Source organism: Lepidochelys kempii, chromosome 27 (assembly GCF_965140285.1).
Source record: "Lepidochelys kempii isolate rLepKem1 chromosome 27, rLepKem1.hap1, whole genome shotgun sequence".
NCBI classification, from domain to species: domain Eukaryota; kingdom Metazoa; phylum Chordata; order Testudines; family Cheloniidae; genus Lepidochelys; species Lepidochelys kempii.
This window is the reverse complement of record NC_136406.1, coordinates 15,394,276-15,415,491: the sequence shown is the minus strand read 5'-3', so window position 1 is coordinate 15,415,491 and position 21,216 is coordinate 15,394,276. Positions and strand designations below refer to the sequence as shown.

General features: G+C 46.6%; 1 protein-coding gene across 2 annotated transcripts; it reads left to right on the top strand.

Moving 5' to 3' along the window:
• The first annotated feature begins 773 nt into the window (after positions 1-773).
• Positions 774-13,141, top strand: LRRC3C (leucine rich repeat containing 3C). 2 transcript variants are annotated; one of them, XM_073326088.2, is made up of 3 exons: positions 774-896; positions 1,934-2,049; positions 9,334-13,141. In XM_073326088.2, exon 3 carries the CDS (start codon positions 9,415-9,417, stop codon positions 10,195-10,197), a length of 783 nt encoding a protein of 260 aa, XP_073182189.1. In that variant the 5' UTR covers positions 774-896; positions 1,934-2,049; positions 9,334-9,414; the 3' UTR covers positions 10,198-13,141. The 2 variants fall into 2 exon arrangements, with proteins under 2 accessions (XP_073182189.1, XP_073182190.1); XM_073326089.2 differs by lacking the exon at positions 774-896 and having other exon boundaries at positions 1,806-2,049.
• Positions 13,142-21,216: the final 8,075 nt, after the last annotated feature.

The window sequence follows — 21,216 nt, the reverse complement described above, 5'->3', positions numbered from 1 at the left end:
CTTCCCCACTTTAGAAAGGGTTGAAAGCAGATCTCCATAGCTGAATGGGAAAATAAGGAAGCATACAAAGCCTATTCTCTGTACCTTACAGCAACTCCCCTGATCTTCAGAATTACTCTGGATTGCTCTTATAACAGATCTTTTTTTTTTTTTTAAAGAAATGTTTAACCCACCTAACCCTCTGCTATCTCTGCCTCCAGCCCTCTTTCAAATCATTCGAGGAGAGGTAGCTAAAATCTCCGCCTAATCCATTTGCCAGTATACAGGGGCCAGATACCTGGGTAGATCTCTGAGAAAAGAGGTGTTGAGTTGATTCTGCTAAAATGAATCCTGCAGCTACTGCCTGAGTGCTTTGCTTCTCCCAAAACGAATGGGCTTTTCCCTCCCTGGCTGCATGGAGACTCTCTCGCTCGGTCGCTCCAGGCGGAGTTTTCAATCCCCTGAGGACGGATATCATTCTCTGGTGAGGAAAAATCCACCGCTTTCTCTCTCTCACACACACACACACAGAGTCTCAGACAGATACGCACACACCCCCAGCATCTGGGCACCCGCTTGCTTCCCTCTAGCATCTGTAGCTTTGCCTGCAATTTCTTTATAGAACAGTGCTGAGCCGGAAGGCTATTTTTTATTACGTCTCTCTCTTTTTTTTTTTTGCACATCTGGCTGCACCTTACAGCCCCCCCCCACCCCCCCATGCGCTGGAATAGAGACCTATTTCCAAAGATCAGGATCCCCCAGCCCGCTTCCAGTTCAGAGAGGGGTACCGTAAAAACAGGAGCTGCTGTGATGCCTGCTTTTGAAGAAATCGTAGCTGGTTTCTCTCTCTTTCTGTCTCTTTCCCCTCTCCAGTTCCAGGACTTTGAGTAGACGCAGAAAGACGCAACTGACTAAAGGTGAGTCAATTTCACTTACGCGGTTAATGCAATAAGGTAGGAGATGAGGCTTAGGGGGTGCCTCAGACATGCTCAAGCCAAGGAGGAAAGAAAGAATGAGACAACGTTAGATTGGGTCAGGGGAAAAGCCAGATTCTGCTCTGAGTTGCAGGGGTGTAAATCCGGAGTGACTTCACTAACTTCCTATTTACACTGATCAGAATCCGGCCCTGTGATCAGTCATCTGGCAGAACCCCCTAAAGATCTTATTTCACGTGTTGGTATAAAAGGTAAAGCCAAAGAATTAGGTAGGAACCTGCTTGCCTGCTTTGACCTTCTCAGAAGGGTTTGAATATGAGAGGGGGACGGGACGGGGGAGGGGGAGACAGGGAGAAGCATGTTTCAAATCAAAAGCGAAAGGTAAAAAAAAAGAGAAGCGGGGGGGGGGGGAGTCTGCTGATTGACGCAAACAAATAGCTGGACTCGGGGGAAGGGAGAAGTTGAGAGTGTGAAGTTTATATCAGCTGCTCCCCGAGTCTCAGTATTCAGAAATGAGATGAAATCTTAGATTACCCAAGAGAGGGGAGCTGAGTGTTGTATGCCCATCCAGACCCGAGGAGGTGCAATTTTAAACATAGCCCAGGTTAACCTGCTGGCGGATTTGCTTTCTCCTCACTGCAGGCAGGGAGGGTTTTTGCTCTGCTGCCCTAACTTTCATTGAGGTGGGGGGAATCCCGTCCATACATTGTCAGGGTTTCTTTCCCCCAGAGCTTCAAGACTCCTCTGTCGTAGGCGCGGAGCAGATCTGACGCCCTCTTCTGGTGACGGGGAAATGGCAAGGTCTTTCCTGAGGAGCTGGCTGGGGAATAGTCAGGGAAGATGAGAGAGTAATTTTCCCCTTGTAATTTCGTTGAAAGGTTGAAAAACCCAGCAAAATCCCCAGCTCACAGAGCTGCGGTGATTTATTCCGGCCCCCCTACCTATGCTAGACCCTCTGAGTACAGAAACACAAGCCCTGCCCGAGAGAATTTGCAGTCTTTTTGTCTCCCTGTCTCCAGAGTAAACGGCCTTGTCAGGGCGCTGTCCCCCGTCAGCTGCATCGTCCATCGAGGCTGCCCACTCCCCCAGTCCTGCTCCATGCGCCGCCGTTGTGTTTTCAGTCTGACTTTAGATGGTAAGTCCCTGGAGGAGCCTCGACTTTCTGCTCCGTGCACATCTAAGGGGGTAATAAATGCGGCTGATCAGATGGTAGGAGTGGGACAGTTTCTTTCTCTCTCCTGTTAGTGGGATTGTCTGCGGGCAAAGATCAGTTTGCTTGAAAGGCGGGAGATGGTGGGGACACACACACACACACACACAACTTCCCTGGTCCATCTCAGGAAATTCAAGAGCAAACTGCCTGATAAAATACATACAGGAGTATTGTTCCCCTTATCCTGCAGCAGCGTTTCTGATCTGCAAGGTGATTTCCACTGAGTATCACTGGGTGGCTGTAGAAAAGCAATCTTCTTCCTGGAAGGCAGTGGAATATTAAGGAAGCAGATATTGCAGTTATATTTGTTTTAAATTAGATAATTCTTTCTTTCTTTCTTTCTTTCTTTCTTTCTTTCTTTCTTTCTTTCTTTCTTTCTTTCTTTCTTTCTTTCTTTCTTTCTTTCTTTCTTTCTCAGACAGAGCAGGGTTAATGCAACAGGGATGCATGTCTATTACACTACCCCTTTCTGCCTGTTTTCACTGCTCCCAAAGGGTCTGGGGGGTTTTGGCTTCATTTGAACACACTGGGCAGATTGGGGATTTCAGGAATAATTCACAGGTGCACCTCACTGCTGCAGGGCTTGCTGCTGGAAGTGCAGCGATATGCTTTGCAACTCACTGGAATATATTTCTTGCTTGGTCTTCCTGCTCTGTCTGGCTGAAGGTATCTGTGCTTTGTCTGGCCCCAGCTAAAATACCCCACTGGGTGGCATCTCCGTCTTCTCCCGAAGAAGGCTGGATGTGTCCCCTTCTGAGCCTGTCAATGGTCCTCTGACCACTCGAATGATGCTGAATGCTCCTGTCCCATGCAAACCTAGGAATGAGGGCCAAAGTTAGAGAGGAAGGATGGTGCAGTGGTTCAGATGTTAGCCTAGGACTTTGAAAATCTGCATGCAAGTCCTTGCTCTGCCACAGACTTTCTGTGTGACCTTGGGCAGGTCACTTAGCTTCTATTGGCCTCCATTCTCCCTCTGCAGAATGCAGATAATAGCCCTGCCCTACCTCACAGGGATGTGATGAGACTAAATACATGAAAGATTGTGAGGTGCTGAGACACCATGGTAATGAGGGCCAGAGAAGGCTCTCAGATGCTGTTCCTAGGTTGTTTGGCCAGTCCCAGAGAAGAGGGAGTGGCAGTCATATCATCAGAGAGAATTAAATAGCAACTGGCTAAGTAAGAACTAATATGTCAAGAGATGAGTTTTCAATACACATATTTAAAAACACCTGATTCTGCTTCGTGGCCTCCATCACTGCAAATGGTGTGGGTGCCTTTCTTCAGGGGAGCTGCCATTTTACAGAGGTTTCCCAGCAGGAGCCCCATAAAGCTGCATTGGGAGAACCAAACCCCTCCAAATGGCATGTCCGTGGGGGATGATAATCAACATGCAGGTTTCAGATTCACATTTAAATGTACAGTAACTCCTCACTTAAAGTCGCCCCGGTTAACATTGTTTCATTAGTTTGCTGATCTATTACAGAACATACTCATTTAAAGTTGCACAGTGTTCCGTTATAAGGTTGTTTGGCTTGCCATGCTCTGCTCACCGGGCACTCCTGCCGGAGAGTGGGGTCGGGCTGCGGGGGCTTGCCCCGTTCCACCCACCCAGTGTTCCAGGTGGCGAGCGGGCACGCCCCCCACCCCGCTCCCTGGCTGGGATGCCAGGTGGGCGGAGACGGACAAGCCCCCACACCCCGACCCCACTCCATGGCAAGAGTGCCGGGCGGGCGGAGCCGGGAAAGCCCCGTGCCCTGACCCTGCTACACCCCTGCCTCAACCAAGCTTCACAATCATCATTTATGTGTACAGTATTGTTTGTTTAAAGTTATTTAAAACTTACACTGTATATGTATATAATGTCTTTTGTCTGGCAAAAAAAATTTCCCTTGAACCTAACCCCCCATTTACATGAATTCTTATAGGGAAATTGGATTCGCTTAACAGTGTTTCACTTAAAGTAACATTTTTCAGGAACATAACTACAATGTTATGCAAGGAGTTACTGTATAAGCTGAGAACTGGCGTGGGGTGTGGATGGAAGATACCTAAGTGTTGCCAGTTGATTATTAATCACCATCTCTGCAATCAGGAGGCATTGTACATCCACATAGTGCTGTTTCCTTTAAGGTTGCAGGAATGAAAACTGCGATGAAGTTTTCATTGATCATTGCTTAAAAAAAATCATGCAAGCAAAAAACAATGAAGTAGCATAAAGGTGCATGCAAGTGCTGAATGTCTGCCGCCTACTTTGAGATCCCTTGGGATAAGCTACTCTATAATATCTAGACATTTACATTTCATAGGAGTTTAGAGCTGAGTTGACAGCCCTGGAGACTAGTCATCCAAAGAACAGGAGAAGTCCAGGCAGAGAGTCTGCAAACTTCCACACATGGCCCCATTACTGAGCTGGTGAACTCATCATGTCTATATAATACTTAATCCTGCCTCATTGCAGGGGGCTGGATTAGATAACCTAGTGAGGTCCCTTCCAGTGCTACATTTCTATGATTCTCTGATGGAAGGACCAGCAACACTGACAATTCTGATGATGGGGTTTGCTGTATAGACAACTCTCCAGGCAGAAATTGAGTCGAGAACCCCAACTGGAACAATTCACCAAAGACTGTGGTGGATTCTCCATCACTGGCAATTTTTAAATCAAGACTGGAAGTTTTGCTAAAAGATCTGCTCTCATTCTAACAGGAATTATTCTGGGGGAGTTTTCCGACCTGTGTTATACAGGAGATCAGATTAGATGATCACAGTGCTCCTGTCTGGCCTTAGAATCTCTGAATCTCTACAGTGAAGGGAGTTGTTTGCACAGCCCATTAGTTCCTTGGCGTCCCTCCTGAGGCTGCCAATAAGGGGCCAGTTGCGGTGCTGGTTTTCGTAATGGGGATCCTCTTCCCAACGGGAACTGAGCTTGGAACACCAAGCTGCTTTTGCACGAATCTCTGAGCAGGCAGCAGGGGTTAAGAATCCTCAGTCACTACCAAGCTGGGCTGGATTTGAACCAGTGAACTTCTCTATAGCCCAATCCTGGTTCACCGAGCCATCCAGTACCCTGATAACAGCATGATAACCATAAACTGCTTGGATAGATTCTGTATCTTTTGGGGGAGCCACGCTGCAATTAGCCCTCAATGCGGAAGCAAGTGGGGAGAGGGAGCAGAGCTTCCTGCAAAGTGTGCAGGGGAGTGAGGGCACTTCATTGGTTCATGGCAGGGCTAATCATGAAGAATAAAGGGTGGGAAGGAATGACGTGAGAGTACAGGGCTGGCATCTGGTCTGCAACCTTTCAGGGATCAGAGATACCGTATGTCCCTCACCCCTCCACAAGCCCCTGTCTCCTCTGGAAGTTCCAGATGGATTCTGGTTAATCTGCCAGAATTCTTCCAAGAGTTCTTTAGTAACATGTCTCTTCCTCAGCCCCAGCCCAATACAGCAGGTGGCTTAGAAGCACACCTTGGGTCCTTATCGCACAGGGTAATTTCTCAGCCTTAACACTGCCACTGTCCGCACAAATTCCTTGCTGAATACATCCCTGTCTGTAGCATTTTGTTCCAGCTTGGAAGTCTGGTTTCCATTTGTCTACATGTTTTTGCAGACCGGGTTTCCTCTTGCCATTCTGCTGCTGTAGTTTTTAGCAAAGCCTCTGTAAAAGGCAGCCAGCTATGGGAGCAGCAGGGCACAGATCTTGCGGGGCCTGTATCTGGAAGAGATCAACTCACCAGGCAGCCCACATCAGCTTTTCAAAGCATGCCTGGGAATTGGCATTGGCATTAACTGGGAATTGGTCCTGCTTTGAGCAGGGGGTTGGACTAGATGACCTTCTGGGGTCCCTTCCAACCCTGATATTCTATGATTCTATGCCACACCCCCTGCCCCATTTGAACAGTTCCTGGGGCACCCCACCCAATTCAGTGACTATGTGGGCACCCTTTCGTGTATGTTCCTTTAATCATGGGAAGAACCAGGCAAGTTGCTGTCAGGCTAAAAATATGAGGGCTCTTTCTGTGCAGAGTAGAGGCTGGTGTTGACAGGCTGGTAACACACCCGCAGATTTCACAGAGCGACCCTTATCTGCCTTATCCACCCTGGGAACATATTGCAAGCTCTGCTCAAGCAAGTTTCCTTTTTCTGTTTTTGTTTCTCCCTTGCTGACGTTCTTCCCTTCTGGAATAAAGAGCTGGATGGAGAATGCGATTACAGCCCTTTGTGGGGCCACCCAAACTTGGTGACACAGCGGGATGTATTGGCCAAAAGCCAGCCTTCCCAGTGTGTGAACCAGCTGGGTTGGGGTCAATGGCAATCTGGAAGCTAACTTTTGCTAGGACCAGGATCAAAAGCAATGCACCCACCAAAATATTTGCTTATGCTTGCATCTTCCTGGAGAGATGAATGGAAATTGCTTGTTTGAGTTTGTTGGCATTAAAAACCTTGGAAAGGTCAGCTGCAAGCTTCCACAGCAGGGTGATAGCAGCCCTGTAGATGAATCTTTGTATCCCCAAATCAATCTGTAAGAGACCACATAATTAAAGAGCAACAGACAAATCCTGGACAAGTCTGGGGGCCAATTTTGCCTCAAGTATTTCTGCATTCTGGTCCCCTTGTTGTCTCTATTAAGAGGATGTTTGCCTGAACACAGGATTTTGCCCCTGCTGCTGCTGCTTATTCTCCACCAGGAGTCCCAGGGTGAAATCCTGACCCCACTGAAGCCAATGGCAAAAATCACATTGATTTCAGTGCGGTCAGGGTTTTACTCCTGTCTTTGGCTCAGGCTTAATCCTGTAAATTCTTTGAAGCACAGGCAGCTTGCAAAGAGGAGATGTGCATCCACTGGGCTGTGCAAATGTACTCAGCAGGGGGTTAATCCTACCTTGGTGAGGTTTTGCCATTGATTTCAATGGGAAGCATCATCAGCCCCTGTGTGCGTATGCATTCAGTCACCATTGTAGCCTGACCCAAAGTTTGGTATATATCATTGTAATTTGAGGATTAACAGATTCTTGTCCCAAGATCAGGCCCAGTAAGATTATTGTAAAATTATCATCTAGTTTGGGAACCCCGATGTGCACAGGTGCAGCACTCACACTATAGGAACTCTCTTTATATATAAATATACGATTTATTAGTACTTTAGCAAAGTTTTACACACACACAAACGCAACAAAGCAGATAGAGATAATGCAGAAAGTATATTTGGACGGCCACACTTACACCCTGGAATGTTAACCATTATCTTTCTCGTCACCGTCAGCATCCTCATCTTCCCCGGTGGCCATCCTTCTGGCCCCTCCCAAGGTCTACATCTCTCCAGCCTATCTGCGGCCCCTGGGATGTTACTTTTATAGTAGGTTATGCTGACGCTGCCAAGTCCAATGCATATTCAATAGAGGTCCTTATTTGTATTTCCTCCCCTTAAAGTGTCCGTTTTTTATAGGTTAGTACAGGGGTCTCAAACACGCAGCCCGTGGAGTTATTGCTGCGGCCCACCAAGCTCCCTGTGCCCCCCCCCGAGTTATTTCTTGCAGCCGCCAAGCTCCCCTCCCCCGCCATCCCCCTTCCCCCCCCACCAGCACACTGTGTCCCTGCTCCTCTGCCTACCTCGAGGCGCTTCCCTCTGCCAAACAGCTGTTTGGTGGTGCTTAGCGCTTTCCGGGGGGGGGGGGAGGAGCAGGGAGCCGCACGCTCAGGGGAGGAGGCGGAGAAGAGGTGGGGCAGGAGCAGGGATTTGGGGAAGGGGTTGGAATAGGGGGAAGGAGAGGGCGGAGTTGGAGTGGGGACTTTGGGGAAAGGGTTGGAATGGGGGCGGGGAAGGGGTGGAGTGGGGGCAGGGCCAGGGGCAGTGGGCCCTCGGGCCAATGTACTAGTCCTCATGTGGCCCTCATGGTGATTTGAGTTTGAGATCCCTGGGTTAGTATAGGTATGATGTTACCCTGTTAGCATACACGTCAACTGGCTGTCATGGCACCTTTGCCGTTGGAGGTTCTGTCTGGAACCTTCCGGATGCTGGCGTCAGCGATGTTCTATGTGTGGCTGATGTCAGTATTCTGGACAAAGTTTCCCCTCTGGCATGCCACTTTCAGTTCTCTATAAAACTTATGAGTTACTTAAGTTTATCTATACCAAAGGTTACAGGCCCCAAGCCTCACACTATCTACTAAAGCCAAATCTTACGGGATAAAAAGCCTGTAGGTTCCTTGCCTTACTACTAAATATAATAAAGCAGAATAACAAAGCAATGAATATAATACAGGTAAGCTGGCCCACGGGGCTACGCCATACAGTACAGTGGAAAGCACTATGCATGTAGGTTCACTAGACTCAGAAGAGGGTGTGCCGGGGGAGCAGACAATGCCTGGGGCAACGGTGTTGAGCCTTTATCCGTATTATGGAAATGAGAAATGCAATAGCCATTTTTTGGCCAAAAAACTGGTGATCTTCCTAGGGCCAGGAAGGAGTACAGCTCAGGAGCACTGGCCTTTCAGGGAGGTAAACAGCCCTAACCTGCCTCTCTCTGCTCCCAGGCATCACCGTCGTTTCCACAGCAACCTGCTGGGATGTCCCAGTTCTGACCTGGTTCAGTGGATAGGGCATGGGACTAGGAGGGCCAGAAGACCTTGGCTTCTAGAGCCAGCTTTTGGTCTTTTGGGGACCAGGACTATTTTTCTGTTGTATGTTTGCACAATGCCTAGCGCAACGGGGTCTGGGCCCCTGACTGGGGCTGCTCAGCACCACGGTAATACACATAAATAATAATAAATATGATCTTGGGCAAGTCGCGTCACTTCTCTGTGCTTCTGTGAGATGGGGATGGGGATACCTGGCTTCCTTTCGTGATGCTCTTGGAGATCTCCAGACAGACGTTTCTGGGTGCGGCTGTTATTCAGGTAAAGTGCTTGGAAATGCTGACCACAGATCAAGGTTTGAGAGCCATTACCCTACCATACATGCACATGCTACTTTTCCAGGGACTCGAGTTTTGGGCCTGGACACATCTGATGTGTCAAGGACAGATCTCCATGTTGGAAGCCATAATTCATCTGTCGTGTAACAGGAAGGGGTGCTTAGTTACTACAGTGGTGGGTGCTATTATGAGACACCAGCTAGAGAGAATAAAGGCCTGGGATCACATAAAAGCCACGTTATTTCTCCCTGTCTAGCATGTTTTATATTTTCCCCTTGCTATCTCTTACTCAGATACAATGAATCCAGTGGACCGCTTGAGAGAGAGAGACAGCTGATAAGCAAGTGGCCACGTGATTATGCAGACACCCCACCATGCCTCTAGTAGACTGGTACCTCCGCCACTCGGTTACCATGTGGCTGCTGCTCCAGAGCTTTGTCCTGATGACCTTTTGTTTCCATCCGGCCACTACCTTTCCTAAAGGCTGCTACCATGCAGAAGAGGACGGTTATAAAACCTTCCGGTGCAGCAAAGCTCAGCTCACAGAGGTCCCTAAGGACATACCCAATGACACTAACAAGCTCTACCTGGATTTCAACCAGATTGCCTTCCTCCCCGTTGACACCTTTCGGAACCTGCCAGTCCTGCTGGAGCTCGATCTGTCTCACAATGCCATTGTCAGGATAGAAAGTGGGGCTTTCCGGGGCTTGTCGGAGCACTTGCATTCCCTGGATTTGTCCTCAAACAAGCTGGTGTCGGTCAATAAGGATGTCTTTAGCAATCTGAAGGCCAAGGTCAATCTCTCCAGCAACCCTTGGCTGTGCGACTGCAGGCTCCAGGAGCTGATCAGGACAGTGGACCTGGTTGCTGGGTCCTCTGGGAGCATCGTCTGTGACTCCTCTACTAAGGAGGAGCATATTGGCAAGCCCTTCCTGCAAGTGGTCACAGACATGGACTTCTGCAGTGTTTACAAAAAGACCACGGACATAGCCATGCTGGTCACCATGTTCGGCTGGTTCGCCATGGTGATCTCCTACCTGGTCTACTATGTCCGGCAGAACCAAGAAGACGCCCGTCGGCACCTTGAGTACCTGAAGTCCTTGCCCAGCAAGCAGAGGAAGTCAGAAGAGTCCTCCACCATCAGCACCGTGGTGTGACTGAAAAACCGCTCCCTCCTGCCGCAACCCCAGCAAACGTAGGACCCCTGGGGGAGTTCATGGAAAGACCCCTGCTGAGTTTCATGGGTATTCAATCAGCTCCATAGACACACAATGGCCAAAGAGGCTGTTAGTTAACAACAACAACAACATTAGTTTTGTCCTTTGGAAAATAAACAGATGGTTTCAGGAGACCCAGCCCCGCGTGTTCAGAACAAAACAGGAGCAGGGAAGGCTTGGCCTCTATCCACAATTCTGCAGAACAAGAGCCAACAGGGCTGTGATCCACAGCAATTAGTGAGGGCTCAGTGAAACCACGGGGGATTTGGGCATCTGTTTATTGTGTTGAATAACAGAGGGAAAAGAAAAGAAACCCAGTGTGTCTCCTCAAGCATACAGTAATTACGCAAATGATTCCCCTTTCAGACGTTAAACTTAATTTTAAAAGAATTTTATATACTTTACAGGACTCCATTAAGGTGTTAAAAAAATCAGTGGTTCAGACACTCTCTGTCTACTTCCTTCACTCTCAGGAAGGGATGTTTCCAGCAACCTGGCGATGCCCCAAGAAGACACTGCAGAGTCTCAGAGAACAGTGTTGTACCCTTACTATATAGTCCTCCTGGCTTTTGCGGAATATTGGGAATACTGGGTATCACGTCAAACTAAAGAGATTAAAGCAAATCCCAACTGCTGGAGGGTGGTATGAGCTAACCCCTCATAGGATCTTGAGTTAAAAGTTCTACCCAAAATATCTGCCCCTTCTTCCATCAAAGGGCCAGTAAGGTCAGTGAGAGCTGAAGATGCTCTGCACCTCATAAATTTGGTCCCTAACAAAGATATGAGGCAGAAAGGGATTTTATCATTAGAGATGGATGAGTCTGTTAGGATAAAATAAAATCCATCTCCGTGCCCCTAAAATATCCCCCTCTTTTAGAAACAAATCTGAAATGAGCTTTTTGAGGTTCTGAAATGTTTACTTCACTTCTGCTCGCCGGGACTAGAAAAGTCGAAATGCGAGCCATCCTCAGAGTTTTTCCAGCCACAACAACACATGCTGGGATTCTGCTGAGAGAGCCCTTCCCCTGAGATTGTCCATAGACCTGGAGGGTCCCCCCGGGGTCTCAGTCATAGGTAGGATATAAGATATACACATAGCAGGTCCAGCCGCTAGATGGAGGACTCTGTGAATTGGGAAAGTCGTGCTCCAGTGTGTCTCTCCAGCACTGGAACATGCAAAGGAAGGGACACACCTTCTGGCATGAGAGAATCTTCTCATTTGCAGTAAGGGTTCCAAACCAGAGGTGTGACTAGCATTCAATGGCTGAGCCTCAATCTTACTTCCCTGCCTCAACCACATGAACCGATTTATAATGTATTTGGGGGTAGGGCTCTCTGTAGCTTAAACATTTACAAGTCAGCCTGCTTCGGCCCAAACCACTCAGCTGGCTCAATATGTAGGACCCTTTGGGTCTCCTACTTTCCCAGTGGATACTGGTCATGGCCAGAAGGCATTGCCTTGAAGTGGGGAGTTTCCTCACCATCTTGTATCTAACTGCCTCCAGAAGAGAGGACTTTGGTCATCATGTTTACTTTAGGACTCACAAGTTTGTCGACCTATCACTGTGACATGTTGGGAGAAAAAAGGATGTGATGGGTTAGAGTGAAGCCACAGCTAAGTTTCTTTCTTCTTCTTCTCTTTCTGTCTCTCTCTCTCCTCTGTTGGCAAGTGGCCTCATCCTTCACCCTCACCAAAAACCCCAACATCTCCTCTCTATGTTTCCAGTATTGGGGCATAGAATCCCCCCAGCCCCATGTTCAGAAACAATATTTGAATATCCAATAATTAGAGAGGGGCCTGAACCACTAAATTTTGGAACTTGATTGAACTATCTCCAAGGTTTGGGGGTGTTTGGATCAGAGGTTTTGGGATGACCTTTGATGGAGGACAGCTGCAAAGTCTGAATCAAGATTCATCTGATGTTTAAAGAAATAAAAGCAACCGGAATCAGAATCTTAAAATTTAACAGTTGGATCTACCTCTGGCCCAGGACGAAAAGGCTGCAAAGCTGTTTTGTTTTGTTGCATCCAGTCTAAACGGACTAAAGGTAAATTGCCTGAATCTGTCAAGGTCATCAAAGCTCTTTGAACTCAATCTTTCCTTTGATTTGAGTGGGTTTTGGATCAGGCCCCAAGTCTCTCTCCTTGCTTGTGTAGTTCTGACAGCAACCAACCATTATATTATATTACTATTAGAGATGATCCTACTGCAGAAAAACATGGATTCAAATCCTAGTGATGAACTGACCTCTCACAACATTTTGGGGGTGTTTAGATGTTAGGTCTAGGTTCAGGCCCCTCCCTGACAAGCATGAGACCAAATTATCCAGAATAATCAAAAACAACATTTGAGTAGCGGGGGAGGGGAAGTTGGTGAAATCTCCAAATGATCTGGAAGAGATTTAGAGGTGGGAAGCAGCGAAAGTTCACTTGGTGCTCATGAGAAAATCTGATGTCCCATGCACAAATGCCCTCAGAGCTGCTCAGATATATTCAGAAGTGCCTACTTTCCAAACATCTGCAGGGTTCCTGCATCATGCACAAACACCTTTTGACTCCGTCTGATGCCACTTTTGTGCATTGAAAGTGAAGATCGTTTAACAAGTTTTCCCTTTACAAATCTATCTGATGTGCTGGAAAATGGAAGGCTGAAAGCAGCTAATTCAATGACCTGGGTTGTCCAGATGTCCACATTAAAACCAAACGTGAATTAATGAACTGCATATTTCCCCCCCAGCCATCAACCCCCTGTACCCCTGACATCTATGCTCTGTAACAAAAGCCCAGTAGAATTGTGATCTTCTGGGTTGCCAGGTTTAAAACATGGTGGTCAGGGCACGCTCACTGTGTGGGATTATGTCTTGATAACATCTGACCAAACGATGTGCTTAAATAGTCAGTTCATGTTCTTACTTTATATGAGAATAAAGTTGACTTTTACTTTGGAGTTTGTGTCCCTCCTCTGAACGGTAGGAAATGTTGTTCTCATGGCAATTATTTCACCTCCCCGGCTCGGCCAGGATTAAAGCAAGACATTTCAATGCTTTTGGTGCAGTGTAGACATAATGCTGGGATCATCCCTAAAGGAGAAGACTTTCCGACCCCCCCCCCAAATCTGTCATGGATGGGGAGGAAAGTTGTGGGCTGGAGCTATCCCTAAAATAGCCCTCGGTAGCTGCCTAAGTGGCTTGACCTTTATTTAGCAGAGAAAGAAATAAGAAGAACCCATGGCTGGAAGCAGAAGCCAAACACATTGAAATTAGAAATAAGACAAATTTGGAACAAACTCTCAAGGGAAATGGTGGATTCTCCATCTCTTGAAAGGCCTTCAGATCAAGACCCGATGCCTTTCTGGAAGATGTTTAGCCAAACATAAGTTATTGGGCTCAATACTGGGTGAAATTCTGTAGCCTGTGTTATACAGGTTGTCAGACTAAGTGATCTAATGGTACCTTCTGGTCTTAAACTCTATGAATCTGTGTATCTTACCTCCAATCCTGGTCTCAGCACTTTATTCCTATCAGGATAAAAGCAAAAGGTTCTTATGTTTTAACATCAGTGTCACAGTTTTGGTGACCAGAGGTCATCCCACTACCAACCCTTGAGAGCAAGACATGGTGATGGTGCCATTTACAATTATGATTTCCAGGAAAGAAAAGGCAAGATTTGTTAAATTTGCTTTTGGTGCTATTTCTGTTTTAAAGGAAACAATGAAAATCTGCCTCAGGATGGAAGGAGATTTGGAAGTATGATCTGATCTACTATGGCAACTCCTACATTCCTTTGAGCTTCTCTTCCCAGGGCCACTATCTAACCCCATCCACTTCCTAAGAGGCATTAAAATCCAGTACAGGATTTGCATGTGGCTGGTGAAAAATCCCAGTAAGCAAGCCGTGCAATCACGTCAGACTCTTAAAGGGAATTTTCTCAGTCAGTTCATCTATTTGACATAAATAGTGGAGGAAGTTGGACTGGATTTCTTTATGTCCTCATGGAATCCACTCTGGTTAGAGCCTCTGGGAAGACAAAATCCTGTTGCCCACCTGGAATGTACTTGGTACTGCCCCTATATAGAAAGCTGGGGCAGGAATCTCTAAGCATCCCTTGAAGTTGTTTACTGCCCATGTCTGTAATAACAAATGAGTCACTAATTTTTCGGTGCTCTGGTGACCTGGTGATGGAGATAAGTGGAAACCTTTTCAATTACCTGGTGGTGTGGAAGCCACAGCTGACTTTGTGACCTTAGAATTCACAGCTGATTGGCTTCTTTTTGAAGCTGCTGCTTCAGAGGCATTGTTGACAAAAGAAGGAAAAAAGATGAACAAGTCTACTAAAAGGCCCCGTAGAGATCACAATGATTAACACACCCACAGGATTTCAGGGAGGCTGAACGACAGTCCTTGCTTTTGCCAAATTTTTTTATACACCACTGCATCTTTTGCGACACCATCAGGACCCATGGGCAACTTGCCACGAAGTCAAGAGCAACTCCGTTTACTTGTATATTGACATCATTTTAAGTACCACATATAAAATATATAAAATTATATTTGTTTGCACTTCTATCTTCCTTGGGAGGGCTGAAAAAGAGCTCTGTGGATCACTGTAAAGAATACCTTTCCCTCTAGAGTGACATTTGCCATGTTTCCCTACCATTTAGCTGTTGTTTAGACAAGTCATAACTTCCTAACTTTTAAAATCTTTCCTCACTCAACTTTCCTGATCATTTCTGGGGCTCTTCTCTGAACTCCTTCCATTTTTTTGGGTCAACATTCTATTTGGCACTGAAGTGCCCTAACTGAATACAAAATTGCAGGAACTTTCCCATTTAAAAGCGATCCTCTGAATTAATGCTGGTGTAGGGGATCTTGTTTTGGGTGTGTGGGATAAACATTAAGGATAAACAGACAGGCCAGTCAGCCTCACTTCAGTCCCCGGAAAAATCATGGAGCAGGTCCTCAAAGAATCAATCCTGAAGCACTTACATGAGAGGAAAGTGATCAGGAACAGTCAGCATGGATTCACCAAGGGAAGGTCATGCCTGACTAATCTAATCGCCTTCTATGATGAGATTACTGGTTCTGTGGATGAAGGGAAAGCAGTGGATGTATTGTATCTTGACTTTAGCAAAGCTTTTGACATTGTCTCCCACAGTATTCTTGTCAGCAAGTTAAAGAAGTATGGGCTGGATGAATGCACTATAAGGTGGGTAGAAAGTTGGCTAGATTGTCGGGCTCAACGGGTAGTGATCAATGGCTCCATGTCTAGTTGGCAGCCGGTGTCAAGTGGAGTGCCCCAGGGGTTGGTCCTGGGGCCGGTTTTGTTCAATATCTTTATAAATGATCTGGAGGATGGTGTGGATTGCACTCTCAGCAAATTTGCGGATGATACTAAACTGGGAGGAGTGGTAGATACACTGGAGGGCAGGGATAGGATACAGAGGGACCTAGACAAATTGGAGGATTGGGCCAAAAGAAATCTGATGAGGTTCAATAAGGATAAGTGCAGGGTCCTGCACTTAGGACGGAAGAACCCAATGCACAGCTACAGACTAGGGACGGAATGGCTAGGCAGCAGTTCTGCAGAAAAGGACCTAGGGGTGACAGTGGACGAGAAGCTGGATATGAGTCAGCAGTGTGCCCTTGTTGCCAAGAAGGCCAATGGCATTTTGGGATGTATAAGTAGGGACATAGTGAGCAGATCGAGGGACGTGATCATCCCCCTCTATTCGACATTGGTGAGGCCTCATCTGGAGTACTGTGTCCAGTTTTGGGCCCCACACTACAAGAAGGATGTGGATAAATTGGAAAGAGTCCAGCGAAGGGCAACAAAAATGATTAGGGGTCTGGAACACATGCCTTATGAGGAGAGGCTGAGGGAACTGGGATTGTTTAGTCTGCAGAAGAAAAGAATGAGGGGGGATTTGATAGCTGCTTTCAACTACCTGAGAGGTGGTTCCAGAGAGGATGGTTCTAGACTATTTTCAGTGGTGGAAGAGGACAGGACAAGGAGTAATGGTCTCAAGTTGCAGTGGGGGAGGTTTAGGTTGGATATTAGGAAAAACTTTTTCACTAGGAGGGTGGTGAAACACTGGAATGCGTTGCCTAGAGAGGTGGTGGAATCTCCTTCCTTAGAAGTTTTTAAGGTCAGGCTTGACAAAGCCGTGGCTGGGAAGATTTAATTGGGGATGGGTCCTGCTTTTGAGCAGGGGGTTGGACTAGATGACCTCCTGAGGTCCCTTCCAACCCTGATATTCTATGATTTAGAGGAAGCTCGGAAGAACCTGTTACTGTTTAGAGAGAGCTTAGTAGCATTTATACATGGCCAGTGGTTATTCCAGAGTGTATGCTGCTGTACGATTTGAGGCAGGAGCTTCCCCCCCACTCGTTATGTCCAGAGCCAAAGTCAATGGGAGTCTTTTCATCTGCTTCAATGAAATTTGAATCCAGCCCTGCATGCACAATTGACATGGTGTATTTTGGGTCTGAAGGACTGTACAGTGCAGAAAAGTGGACCATGGGTATGTCTACACAACAAAAATCAAAACAACCCAGAGTCTCAGAGCCCAGGTTTGATGGGGCAACACTCTGTCCCTATTCTCTGATACCCCAGAGACTGTTCAGACCCACTTTCTTTTAGAGTTCAGTTTGTATTTTATTCTAAACCCTTCTACTACCACCAGTATAGTGCAACATCACAGTTTTACATCCATGCATCTTTCACCCCCTTTACTAAGGCCCTGGCAGAAAAGAGCTCTCCCTAGAGACACTCTAGACTCAGCTAGCCCTGTCCTCCCCCCTAACCCTGCCTTCCTGGTTTTTATCAGGTTAGCCAGCTGAGGCCTAATTAGTTCATTACCTCCCCATCCTCTCCTTCTGATTACCTAATTATTCAATCAGCCCTCACTGAGGGAACTAATTGAGGCTACTCTGATTAGAGGGTGAACCCACCTGTCAGGTCTCAGCACTCTGCTACACCAGGGTAACTGACCTGGGCTCCCAGGGCTTCTGCTACAAGGCTAAGAAGAGCAGTGTAGACTTGCGGTGTGCTGGAGCCTGGGTTCTGAAAGCCTGTGACTGAGGTGGGTCTCAGAGCCCAGCTGCTGCCTGAGCGTGGGAATGGCTATGCTGCAATTTTTAACCTCAAAGAACAAACCTGAGTCAGTTGTTCCAGGTTTGGCAACTTGCTTCTGTGTTTTTTGTTTTTTTTTTTGCAGTGTAGATTTACCATATATGGACAGCAGCATTCTCAGTTCCTGCCAGACCTTTGGAAGATAAAGGCCCAAATTCAGAAGATCTGTCCATGTTTTAATAAACCCTCCTTCCATTTATTTAATTTAAAAATAGCAGCTAGAACCCATCCCTGAAGGGATCTAAGGAAGTGCTAGGGGGGTATTGTTAGAGCAGCCACGTGTTCTATACAATATTCTTTTGATTAGCTGGCAAACGAAGACATTTTGCTACTTGTCCTTGAGAGCCAGGGTAAAAGAGAGGGGTGTTTAAATACTATTTTTTTTAAAGTGTTGAACAGCTGGGCAAGTACAGCAGCAGGAAGGAAATAAAAGAGGAAGTGGCCCAAAGAAAGCAGAATAGGCAAGTTCGTGTATCCAAATGTGAGTGTGTAGTCACATTCTGTGTGAGAGAGAGTCTCTGAGCGTATCTGCATAAGTACTGTCTGTCTGTGTCTCCTGAAGTGTGTGCATATGTACTGGTTTCTTGTGTGCGTATGTTGGTGTTGTGCGTTCATGTAAAAGCATGTCCATTGGCTTTTTGGGGGTGTCTGTATGAAATGTATACATTTGGTTCTCTGTTCGCATCCCAGAGTATATTGGTATGAGGGGCGCTGCTATCTGCATTGCTTCTGTTTGCATCTCCATGTCCATCTTGTGTAATGCAGGAGGTCAGATTAGTTGATCATGATGGTACCTTCTGGCTTTTGACTCTCTGTGTAGGTGTTGGGGTTGTACATACAGAACAAGGCTTCCCTATGAGCAGAGAGAGACTTCCTTTGTCTCTATAGCCAGACTGAGCAAAGGGCAGACAGCGATGGTGGTGATGTCAAATCCTCCCTTAGAAAACATTGCCTCTGTCTGTTTCCAATGCCTCCCACAAAGCTGATAACATAACTTTAACATCATAGGCAGGAAAAGCTGGTTAGTTTCCTATGGGGTAGTCCTCATGACATTTAGGGAATGCAAATACCTTATCATTCACGCTGGTGGAGCCCTGCTCCCTGGCCCCAAAACCCTACCTCCCCTACCTTTCTGGATCATTGTTTGCATTCTGTTTTCTGTTAAGAGGATGGAGCTTTTAGAAATAAAATCACCTAATCCCAGGTTGTCACCTAGTGCTGTGGTAATCCTACCTTAGCTTTGAATTAATGAACACACAGCAGTTTAGTTTCTGCAGACAGGAGACCATGCTCGGGATCAGAATAATTCAGGTCACTTAGAGGTTTGAAATTAGATAGGCAGCTCTTGCTGAAGCAGGGGGTGGGAGGGTGAGCCAGCCAGATCAGCAACATTTGTTTAATTTGTTCTAATTGTAATTGGCCTACAACAACTGGAGTGAATAAATCCTATACCGGGGAGGGGAGGCCATAGTTTAGGGGAATCTCCCATGTGTTAGCACCACAGGGTGGCTTGCTTGTTTGGTTATTTTTAGTAGTGCCCTAGCAACTATCACTGCAGTGATGTTGTTCACAGCAGAACTACTGGGCTACAGGAGGGGGGAACGGGGATCCCCATTTTCAAAGGGATTGAGGTGTGTCTTCTGAAGCTGGATGTAAGCGAGCGTTGGACCACAGAGGGGAGCCAGTCTCCGTGACGCTATTCTCCCTCTCTTTGCCTCTAAACATTTATACTATGCTCAGTGCAGTGGGATCTGAACTACCCCCAGACAGACACTGTGTGTGTGTATATGTATGTATATATATATATATATATTTCCTGGCTTCTTTCTTCAATGACTTTGACTTTGACTTTGCCTCTGAGCCATTCTCCTCTCAGACTGGTTCCCATAGGCACTGGTGGACCCCAGGGAGGCTGCTGTAAGGTTACAGTCATTCATATTCCCCTCTCAGAAAGTGAGCATGCCAGCTATCACCAGCGCTTCCTCTGTACCGTGCATAGCTTTAGCTGTGGCATCTGTTCAGAACTGTTAACTATAGGCCCAGGAAGCCATTTGTTTTCCCCCTTTGCAATTTGTGTACATAGAGGATTCATTTTGGTTTCAGCCGCATGTGCCCAATCCACTGCATGGCATGACTATTGCACCTGATCGGTACACGAAGGATGGAGAAGGAAAATGGGCCAGATCTTTAAAGGTATGTAGGTCCTAAAGATGCAGATAGGCACCTAATGGGACATTCAAAGCTCCTATGTGCCTAATTCACATTGTAATCAATGGGAGTTAGGCACTGACATGCTTCTGAAAATCCCACTAGGCACCAAATTTTAGATGCTTAAATATCTTTTAAAAATCTCCTAATTGAAACAGATTGGGCTGCAACTCTGCTACCCCCATCAAGGGCTGCAGAGAAGTCAGCAGGTGGCGGGAGAAATTGCACCATGCGAAAGAACTGTTCTTCCAAGCTCAGTTGCGTGACTGCTTCCTTTATTTAGACACTCGCCATCTGAGAACCCTCCCCGCTCTGTCAGAGCTCCGGAGAGGAAATTTTGCAGACGAATCTGCAGAACAGCACCATAACCAAAGACACTCACAGGTCCATTTGTTAATAAGTTAATTTCCCTTTAACTTTCCATCAATAAGTGTGGTTTTTTTGTTTGTTTGTTTTTTTGGCCCAGTTTCACTTCATTGTTCTTGGCTGCAACCTCTCCCCCCCCCCACCACTCTAAACAATTCCCTTCTCTCCTTATGGCCTACACCTTTCATATACTCACACATAGTTATAACATGTCCCTTTGGTAGCTCTTTGGCTGAGCAATCCATATTTTATCTTGTTTCTGTTTGATAAGCATTGATTTTTTTTATTTTTTATTTATTTTTTGCTGCAGAGCAGCAGTAAAACAAAGCAGGGGCGTAGTTCAGAGGCCCCTAAGAGGAAGAGATAAGTAGCTAATAAACTGTTGTCTTTACATTACAGGGAAACTTTCATCTTAAGGCCTTTTGCAAACATTAATTCTCATGATATGTGCTTTATAACACTCGTAATCTAAAGCTGAGACTTGTCCAAGAGGTCCATCAATTGCACAGACAGTAAAAGAACACAGGAGTCCTGGTGCACAGTTCCATGCTCTGGCCACTAGACCATATTGTTCTGTGTACCAAAGCATAAACAATCTGTCAAATTTGGTACCAAAGGATGCACAAGGCCAGCAGCCAGGCTAAAGAACACACAGTGTATGTCTGTGCTCCCTCCCTCCTTGGGATTTCATAATTTGGAGGTGTCTACACATAGGAGAAAAACGTCCTTCCTGACCCCTGCAGTGATCAGTCTGCACCCAGTGCAGGGCTGGAAAGACCTTTGGCTGCCAGTAATGGGCAAGCATCTTAAGCTAACACAAGGCATTCTACTAGAGCTAATAGTAGAAGAAGGTGGTGTTGCTGGTGGACAAATCCATAGTCATCGCTACTGGAGTTTGCAGGTGACCTTTCCCAGTCCCACAAAGGGTCAAACTCATGACTGCATATGGAACAACAGCTCCCATTCATGGGAAATTTAGCCTCCTGTATCACATGGCTTGCTCCAGACACAAACATGACGTGACTTGTTTTGACGGCCACACTCCTACAGATGATACGCTCCCAGATGGATAGTGGTTGTGTCCTTTCTTATCTACACAAGTTAGCCTCTCTGGCACTTTCCTCTGACCTTTCAGGGATCAGCTGTGGAAGGAGGGGGATGTGTGTATGTGAAGGCACCCATCTGCCATCACTGGCCTGCCCCACTTGGTGCTTATGGAGATGGAGACTTAGAGAAGAAAGGTCTATGAGCCAC